The sequence below is a fragment of the Jatropha curcas genome, chromosome 2 (assembly GCF_041381405.1).
Source record: "Jatropha curcas cultivar XTBG-Jc1 chromosome 2, XTBG_Jcur_1.0, whole genome shotgun sequence".
In the NCBI taxonomy this organism is placed as follows: Eukaryota; Viridiplantae; Streptophyta; class Magnoliopsida; order Malpighiales; family Euphorbiaceae; genus Jatropha; species Jatropha curcas.
Genome location: NC_143152.1, coordinates 26,626,075 through 26,636,029, shown reverse-complemented (window position 1 = coordinate 26,636,029; position 9,955 = coordinate 26,626,075). Strand labels below are relative to the sequence as shown.

Genomic DNA, 9,955 nt, shown 5'->3' with positions numbered 1-9,955 from the left:
AATTTAGATACCATTTATATTAAAATATATTTTTATCCTTTAAATTTTATTTTTATTATTTAAATATTTGAAAATTATATCTAATAATCATATTTTAAAATTAATATTTATTTATAATAATTATCTATATCTATATTTCAATTTTCAATTTTCAATTTTAAATTCTTTTATTTTTTTTATTAAATCACTAAAGATACTTCTTTTTAATCTAAAATTTAAACTTATTGCTTACACAAAATAATTATCTAATTTATATTTGAATTTTGAATATTTTTAATTTTATTTTATATCCATTTATTTATAATGATTATTTATTTTTATATTTATATATATCTTTATCACTATCATACTTGAAGATGATCAATTTAATTTTCTAGCAATAAGTATATGGTACAAATATCATTTATTATTTAATATTTTAATTGCCAAAATTATAATAATTTTCTAAAATTTAAAAATGAATATAATTCTTTTTTTTTTTAAAAAAAAAGCCTAATAAAAATTACAAAAATTTAATTTTATCAACACAAATAACAGTAACTGATGACTCATCTAAATCTATTTTAAAACTCATAAAATAACTTATCTAAATATATTTTTAAAAAAAATCAAAATCCCGCATAATGGCGCATAGCTTTACCTAGTTTTAATATAATTATAATTACACCAAGCAAAGTGAGCTACATAATTATAATTACAAACTGATTTTTATATAAATTGAAGTAAGCTAATGCAAACTGATTTTGATGCTTTGAAGGTGCTGAGTCCACTACGACTATATAGGTTGTGAATTTATTCGTGGGAAATCAAACCAAAAGTTTTTTTTTTTCTTATTTTTTGAATAAACAGAAAAGACATTTTAGCTAAAAATAATTACAATACTTTTGATATCTTTGATTAAAATTTATTTTTTAGATAATAAAATGTTAATGAATTTAGATTTAAATGAAATTCAATCGAGTTTTCAAAACTTAAATATGACAAATTTTAGGTTAATCTAAAATACATATCATTGCCAACATATTTTACACTTTAAAATGTTAGGTTAGTTTATTTTTAAAAAATAACTAATTTTTAGAAAATATTTTTCAAACAATACAATTTTTGTTGTTTGATTGTGATGATTGCGGATGATACCCATATAATGGTGACTCCATGTGATGGGTGAATTAATAAATTCATATTTGTAAGATTATAATAAATTTATTCTTTCGAAAAATAAAAAATATATTCTGTTAAAATAATTTTCTCTTTAATTTGAATTTTTTTTACTATTTATTTAACTGTTTAAATAGGAAACAAACAAGGTACGTGAGGGATAAGACAAACTCCTCCATAATTATAACTAACTAATTTTTCCGAGTAGCCCAAATATAAGAAAATGCAAAAAATATTTTATAAATAAATAATTTTCTGAAAACAAATGAAATCTAAATATTTGTTTGAAACAAATGAATTTCATAAAATTATATATGGAATTCATTTAGAAATTTATATTTTTGTGTTTGCAATGAAAAACTGAGCAATCCAACTTTTTATGACAAAACTACCATTCTCTATCTACAAAGTCAATTTTTCACTTTTTTTAATTATTTATTTTATCAAAATTTTTTATTTTAATATTTTTTAGTATTCTATTACCATTGACGAGAGAGATTGAAGTTAATTATCCATATATCACTAAATTGAATTTAATAATTTTATTAATATTATTTTTATATTATATATTTATTTTAATAAAAATATAAAAAAAATTATATAACATAACACAAATATAATTATTATTTATTATTTATTTTTGTGAAATTACTTTATATTTCAATAATATTTTAGAAAATAAAAAGCTAATGAATTTTCAATTATAGATTATCTCATACATGATTATATGGAATTCAATTAAATAACATGTTTTAAATTAATGATACCAAATATGAATAATTCATTTATAAATGAATTTTATTATAATTCATTTACAAATAGATTCTATATTTTAAAATTCATTTATACTAAATGGAGTATAGATTTCAAATTAAATATATAAATCAAACACAATAATAACTTAATAAGGAACTTAAGTTTCTAATTTATCATTTTCGTTTTTTCCCCTATTCAAGCAACTGATAATGGTTGTACGGATTAATAACCTTATATGTTGGAGTAATTGGAACAGGGAAGTGGGCCAAAGGCTTTTTAAGGTCCACCTCCACATCGCCGAAGGACGTGGGCCCAAACAAAATCAGTTGGTAAAATATCTTATCTCTCGTCAATCGTACGATGGGCTTCAGTCTCCCTCCATAGCCCAGCTCGCATTGAATCAAATTAAAAATAATCGAGACATAAAACACCGAGATGTGGATCCTCACAGGTTAGTTGCTGTTTGCTGCTCCTCCCTCTCTGCTTGCACTTAACTGCCTTATCTTTTCTCTGCTTATAACCAACCCGTAAAAATTTCAACCGAAACATGAGAGAAGGGAAATTCAGTTTGACTTTCAAAAGCAAAGCGAACCTCAAAACGTCATCATACAGTCTCGTTGAAAGTAACGACCATAGCCCTCTATGGAAGACCGCGCATCTCTGCTGCTGTATCGATGGTGGTGGTGGTGGCTGTGATGGCAGTTTCCGTAAATTTGCCTCTGTTTCAATGGCAGAGAAGGTAGACAAATTTGAGTTTGCGCCGAGCTCGGCTCAGCTCTTGAAACATCCGTTGGCTGCACTTAACTATGTGCCGAGAGAAGCTGCGATTTTCGTTGCCGCAGCAATCTCTGGAGCTGCGGCCAAGACAGTTACGGCTCCCCTCGACCGTATCAAGCTCCTTATGCAGGTGTTGTTTTATTAAGCACCCTCAATTTTGGTTACGTTTCTATCTGTTACTTAAATGTAGCTTCGGTTTTGACGCTGTCGTTATAGAGTTTGGTGGCATGCTTGTCTTTTTCTGTCTCATGATAACTTCCAGTCTTCTTTCTTGTATTACTTGTTTACTGAGGAAATGAGGAAAATTTTGTATACCAAATGTAAAAATCTTAATATTTTGTAGAGATTCAATTTTTTTTCTGGTTTAATTGATTTTAAATTATTTGATGTGTTGATAGACTCATGGTGTGCGGGCTGGGCAAGAAAGTGCTAAGAAGGCAATTGGTTTCATTGAGGTAATTCAGAGTTCACCAAAGTGTTATCTGTCAAATTTTATGCTATGTTTGGATGGAAGAATTTAGAATGCGAGATTTAGACATTCTATAATTTAAAGGTTAGTCAATGCTTTAATTGATTATCTCCATATATGTAGTGAGAACGTACTAAATATGTATATCAAATCCATCAAATGGAATTTTCATTCACATTCTTGAACCTAACCTAATCTATGTATCTAGTTAATCAGGAGGAATCTGTGTATTGTGAATTTCATATCCGTCCATGTAAATGCATGGTTAGCATTTTTATGTGGTGTCTTGTTGTACAATGAACCGCAGGCCATAACATTGATAGGAAAAGAAGAAGGATTAAAAGGGTACTGGAAAGGAAACCTTCCTCAGGTCCTTTTCCAATTTTCACTTTCTTTCTATATTTGAGAATTTTCTTATTTCCCAAATAGAAGCAGTCAAGATTTGCTTTTTAATCTAGAATATCTGCTAAAAATTTCAGGTGATTCGGATCATACCTTATACTGCGGTCCAGCTCTTTACTTATGAGACTTACAAGGTGAGAGTGAAATGTCTTTAATCAAATTGGAGGACAATATTGTATGCATTTGGAAAGTTGACATTTTGCTGATGTGTTGGTTTTATAGAAACTGTTTACAGGAAAGGATGGTGAGCTCTCTGTTGTTGGAAGACTTGCCGCAGGTGCTTGTGCAGGCATGACATCCACTTTTGTAAGTTAGTAATGCAAATGCCCGAATTTTCCGTTCATGGATTGCCACCTCTTGTGCTTCAATTGATTTACCTTAAGGATAATTTGTTCAAGTTTAAGATGATGTGTGAATTCTGTCTGGTTTAAGAATTTACTTTGTGCATAGTCATCTCAATATATCCCTCTTTTTATCAGTTCAATCTCATACCAGTTTTACATGTAGTATATGCACTTTTGAATATTAGTTTTCTTTCTTTCTTATTTCTTAAACCTCCTTTATTCATCTAGGTGACATACCCTTTGGATGTTTTGAGATTGCGCTTAGCAGTTGAACCAGGATATCGGACTATGTCTGAGGTATGTTTGACGGCGTGAATTTTGATTATGATAGATGCTTCATTTTACAAATGTGGATTTTAATGGTTTATGCAGATGGCCTTCAACATGTTACGCGAGGAAGGAGTTGCATCCCTTTATTATGGTCTTGGGCCTTCTCTTATTGGCATTGCCCCATACATTGCTGTGAACTTTTGCATTTTTGACTTGTGAGTTCACTAATGCCTTGAGCATTTTATTGAAAGAGAAGACGATTGGTGTCTTATTGATCGTCTTTTGATGACAGAATTAAGAAGTCCTTGCCAGAGAAATATCAACAGAAGGCTCAATCATCTCTAGTCACAGCTGTGGTATCTGCCGCTGTTGCAACCCTCACATGCTATCCTTTAGACACAATTAGAAGACAAATGCAAATGAAGGGAACACCCTACAAGACTGTTTTGGATGCCTTTCCAGGTAATTGACATAAATATATGGAATATAGATGTGCGGCGAGTTCTGTCTTTTGTCAGATATTACTGTAAAGATTTCTACACGTAATGGCTCTTCTTTCGAAGTATATTGGCAAAATAAAAATTTATTGGTTTACAAGGAATTTACATGTTAGTAAACAAGCCTAATTATAAAGAGAAGGTGCCCATAAGGAGTTTAAGGATTGAACACAAATCAAAAGAATGCCAGAAAGGGATAAGGTATAGTGGTTAATATTGATATTTGGTATAATAAAAAGGCCATCAATCATGAAAGATTCAGCACATTGCTTTTTCAGTTTTTCCTGTTAATCAAAGTTTTAGCTTTATAAGAATTCAAACTATGGTCCAAACCACACCCCAGCGCTTTATCACTTGAGCTAATACTCTAGTTATGGCGTAGTTAAAGTGTATGATAAGCTCAGTTGCTTTCTGCTCAAATTGTTTAATAGAAAAAATGCACTAGGACAATGTCTGCAAAGCATGCTTCTGTGCATATAGTCTCTCAAGTTTCTGTATATAATGCAGTTTATAAAATCTCCACTTATCAACTCATTAACGAATTCCCCAGTTTATGGAACTGCACATTATCTCTTGCATTTTTCATGCAGCTCTATGCCTCTACCCCATTTTGACTTGTCCCTCTAGCATGATTTCCAGTATTTATTGATGCTACATAACTCAATAGATCGTGAAAGTTTCCTTGTGCAATTCTTTTTTTCTTTGGGTTAATTTTAGGGGGAGGTTAAATTTTGATTCTAATGGATTGTGAGTCTAATTTTATGATTCAGGGATTATCCAACGTGATGGAATTATTGGCCTGTATAGGGGTTTTTTGCCAAATGCATTGAAGAACCTACCAAACAGCAGGTGAGCAATCCTTCTCACTTTGATCGTTTGATGTCTCTGCATTTTGAGGATCCTTCAATATGATACCTTGTTTTGTTAGGAACCTATAAGCTTTAGCCTTACCCTTCAAATCGTTTATTTGGGAATATACCTTGTTTGGTTCTTCCTGCAGAAGACATACTTGATAATGTGATAGTGAGTACGGCCAACCAAGATTCTGGAACTGGAACCAAACTGTCAGTGCTGGCAGGTTCTCCAGTTAGCCAGTTCTGGCAGGCTCCAACCAGTTTCCAGCCTATTTTTTGAATTTTCTTTTTCAGGTTTAGAACTGGGACTGGGAGGTTCGCTCCCAGTACTTTCTGGTTCCTAGAATGGGATCAGAAATAGGTTCTCCTGGTTCTGTTCGCTGCCAGCAAGGCTTTTGTTCTGGGCCTATTATATCTGAGGGCCTGAGGCTAATAGAAAATGTTTGTTGTTTTTGTTTTTAATTTTCAGACATCTGGAAAACAAGGAATATTGCAAAATGGATGTAATTAGGCTGATAAATCTCTTTTATTTTCTTTTCCCTGCAGCATTAGGCTCACTACCTTTGACATGATGAAACGTCTAATATCAGTCGGTGAGCAAGAGTTTCAGAAAATTGTGGAGGAAAACCGTGAGAAACAAAGCCAGAATCCCAATATTTGAAACAATCCTGAAGTGAGTCATGTTTATGTTGTTGTCTACAATTATTCTGCCGCCCTATTTTTCTTTTGGGCGTCATGTCTCATTAGAAGTAGGTGGTTTTGTGTAGGAGTTTTCTGTTGTGAGTTCAGCTGCCAGTGAAATGCTATTATTCTTTTGTAAACATTCATTTATGCTAGTCAGGCTACCATTTCTTTTCATTTCTTTTCTTTTCCGTTTAAATATTTACAGTTAAACTATTTATAAACACGTGATAAACCTATTTTTGTTTCCCAAGTTGCAAAAATTGGTAACGATATAAATGTGACAGTAAGTTCTCCAACAATTCATAAACAGTGTCACAAATTCATCTAATTTTAATTAAACCAAATTGTTTCTTTCCGTCATTTCATCAAACGTGTAAACACATACAGAAGCACCAGCATTTTTCAAGCCCTTTTTAATAACGTTGCTAGCACCAACATATTGTCTTTTGACTGAAACAGTAATAAATGTGAGCAAGAGAAATGTTCTTTTTACCTTCTCAATAACATAGCTAGCACCAACATATTTTGTCTTTTGACTGAAACAGTAAACGTGAGTAAGAGAGAAATGTTTTTTTTTTTTTAAGTTTTGGAGGATATTGAGATTTTTCATCTTTCTTAGCCCGCTACTGGCCATTTTGTTTTACGTGCTCTCTTTTTATTTTGACATGCAGTTGATGCATAAAAGGTGGTTTGTTGTTAATTTCATTTCTTGAATTGACGGAATTTTTTGTCCGTGTCAGGTCTAACTTGCCGTTGCGGTCGTCTCTGCCGTAGCCATACCATCACCATAGTAGTAAAATAAATAAAAGAAACCACCAAGTTCACCCTTCATCACAGAACCAACGAACTGACTCGGGATTGAGCTGCAAGAAAGAAAGAATCAGAGTACGAACCTACATGAAAGAGAGCCGTAATAGACGATTTTAAAATTGATTAAAAAAGCCAGAAAAAGAAAAGAAATTAAGATTCCGTTTGTTTCTATAGAATAATTTACAGAAAAATAACTAAAAATATTTCCAAATAATTTATTTTCCGTTGTTTGATTGTAATTTTGAAAATTAGTTAAAAATATTAAAATTTTTATCTTACAAGACCATAAAAATATTAATAATAATAGAAATTTTATAATTTAAAAATTTTATTGTTAGATATGAAAAGAATGTAAAAAAAATTAAATTATGAAAGCCGCCGGTGATAGCGCGGTCGGTGGCCGGTGGTGGTGGTGGATGGTAAACGGTGATTAATGGTAGTAATTATGATAATTAATAAATTAAAAAATATGGATTTATAAGGTTTGTATATCCGGAAATGTTTTACTCTCTCGAAAATGAAAAATTGTTTTCCTTAAAAAATGACTTAATTTTCCTTTGACCAAAAAAATATTTTATATTGATTTATTTTTTCTGAGAGCTCAAAATAACGAAAAATTGTAAAAAAATATTTTTCTATAAATTATTTTATGAAACAAATGAAGCCTAAAAGAAATAAAAGTGAAGTTCAAAACAATTGATATCCAAGAAAGTTTAAAAAATGAGAGACAGATCTAGCATGAAGGAAGAAGAAGAGGAAAGAGATGGGACTCTAACAAATGCACTGCTTCGTGGAGTGGGTATCCAATGAATATTAATTTTCATTGACCGATATATTTACAAAATCCAATCTGAATCCGCTCGATGATCATCTCTAAAATGAGGAGAAGGGAGACAAATAAATAACGTAAGAGATTTGAGAATAACAGAGAAAATACTCGTTAATGGCTTAATACTATTTACTGCAATTGACAAAACTTCTTTTGATTACTGGTATAAAGCTAGCAAAATTTCTAAATTTATGAGCATATGATAAATCTCTCATCAAATTTATCCTCCACTAAACCAAATTTGCAAGTTGAATATCATATTTATATATGTACTCTTAGAAAATACATAAATTTATTTTTGTATTTTTATAAAAAAATTTATGATACCTTTAACTTTTACTTTGAGCATTAAATACTTTAATTTTATAAAATTGAATACGTTATATATTTTATTTCATCAATTAAACACATTAATTTATATAATTAAATTAATTAAACACTTAGATAATTAAAAAAATATAAAAATTATTATTATAAAAATTCTATTAACCACTTGTCAAATCAATATTTTATATATAAAATATAAACATTTTGATTTTTTTTTTTAAATAAATGTGAGATTGTTACAAAAACTGAAGTTCGAAGTGCCAAAAATTTATTTTAAAATTTAAGATAACACAAATTTTATTTTTGAAAAATTTAGGGGTTAAATTATGTAACCTATCTATTATATATTTCGCATGCAATTCACGTGCACTCTTTATCAAATTAAACTTATATATGGACTAAGTTGTTAAATATTTAGAAATTAAAATTTCAACTAAAACACAAACTTTTATAAAATAGTAACTAGTACATATTTAAATTTAAATCTATTTAAAATAATATTATTTTTATTTTTTAAAGAAACAAAATTTAAAGGTCAAAATATATGGATTCATTCACGTATTTAAAGGAAAAAATTTATAGTATTCTAAATTTAGCAATGCATCAAATTTTGGTAGGCCAAATGCATAACTTTTCCTCTGAAATTTATACAAATTGTCATTTGTACCCTTTATCTATGCGAGGGATTACTTATCACTTTAACTCGTTTTTTTGTGTTTTTTTATTCTTGAGCAAATTGAAACTTGTGTTTGAATTATACTCACGTTGACGTGTCGTGCCGTAAGCAATTGAAATGTCATTATCAGAGACACTTCGTCGGTTTCCACATTTTCAAGAACTAATGAATAGAGAAAAACAAATTTTTAATTGAATAAGTTGGAAGATTTTAACGCCTCTTACAACAAAACCTCTGCAATTGAGAAGAAAATTAAAAAAAAAAAAAGAGAGAGAGAGAGAGATAACTCACAGCCCAATAACAATCATTGCTGATATTATAGCCACCAGTATCTCACTTAAGGTTATCCAAATGGTTTCTCTTTCGTGTTCTCTTCGTTGCCAATATCATATCTGAGTTGAGTTTGAGGTCTCTTCATCAAGATGCCTTCTCATTTCCCATGCGCCACTATTTCATTCTCACTTTCATCAATCTCTGCAATCACAACAACCCAGATGGAAGATCATTTTTTTTTTAAATAGAATTAAAAGAAAGAAAAATCTATTTTAAAAAAAAAAAAACATTAACCGCAAAACAAAGAATCTCAAGATAAGGAGAAACACAATGGTGGGTGAAGAAGATGTGCAGAGAAAGAGAGACAAAACAAAACCAAGAAGAAAATCAACGGTGGGCTTGATCTAAACTACACAATGGTGTTTGGTTTGGTCTGATTTTCTTTGTTTACTCAATGCTTAATGCTCTGGTTCAGCCTGTTTACGAGAAAAGAAGACAATAAGACGGATGGAGAGTGAATATGCCCTTGGTTTAAGCAAATGGGGTTCAATACGACGCCGACGCCATCTTTTACACGTAGGATAAAAACATTACTGTTCACGCGCGATTTCCTCCATGCTCCGCTGATCCAGTATGGCAAAGGGTAAAAAAGCTACTATAAAAAGAATGAATTAAGGTTGAAAAGTTAAGAGATGGAAATGACAATTTAAGGAAAGTTCAGAGTAAAAATTATACATTTAGCCAATTTTGGCGACGTGTACATTTCTTCACACAATCAATAATAATATTGATTTTTTTGAATAAATTAAAATATTAATTTAAAATATGG

The 9,955-nt window shown here is 30.3% G+C and overlaps 1 protein-coding gene and 1 long non-coding RNA gene across 5 annotated transcripts; one reads left to right on the top strand and one right to left on the bottom strand.

Moving 5' to 3' along the window:
* Nucleotides 1-2,354: 2,354 nt before the first annotated feature.
* On the top strand, nucleotides 2,355-7,171 carry TAAC (thylakoid ATP/ADP carrier). Of its 2 annotated transcripts, XM_037641134.2 has the most exons (11): nucleotides 2,355-2,821; nucleotides 3,090-3,146; nucleotides 3,468-3,530; nucleotides 3,640-3,696; nucleotides 3,785-3,868; nucleotides 4,135-4,203; nucleotides 4,279-4,391; nucleotides 4,469-4,638; nucleotides 5,444-5,522; nucleotides 6,074-6,200; nucleotides 6,952-7,171. In XM_037641134.2, the coding sequence occupies exons 1-10, from the start codon at nucleotides 2,462-2,464 to the stop codon at nucleotides 6,186-6,188; spliced, it is 1,167 nt and encodes a 388-aa protein (XP_037497062.1). In that variant the 5' UTR covers nucleotides 2,355-2,461; the 3' UTR covers nucleotides 6,189-6,200; nucleotides 6,952-7,171. The 2 variants fall into 2 exon arrangements, with proteins under 2 accessions (XP_037497062.1, XP_012087868.1); XM_012232478.4 differs by lacking the exon at nucleotides 6,952-7,171 and having other exon boundaries at nucleotides 6,074-6,385.
* LOC110010815 (uncharacterized) lies at nucleotides 6,610-9,843 on the bottom strand. Of its 3 annotated transcripts, none has more exons than XR_005178877.2 (3): nucleotides 9,145-9,817; nucleotides 8,942-9,015; nucleotides 6,610-7,074 (listed from the first exon to the last, which is right to left on the bottom strand). It is a non-coding gene; the product is annotated as an uncharacterized LOC110010815 (long non-coding RNA). The 3 variants fall into 3 exon arrangements; XR_002285835.3 differs by lacking the exon at nucleotides 8,942-9,015 and having other exon boundaries at nucleotides 9,145-9,327; nucleotides 9,421-9,804; XR_005178876.2 differs by lacking the exon at nucleotides 8,942-9,015 and having other exon boundaries at nucleotides 9,145-9,843.
* Between the last annotated feature and the right edge of the window lie 112 nt (nucleotides 9,844-9,955).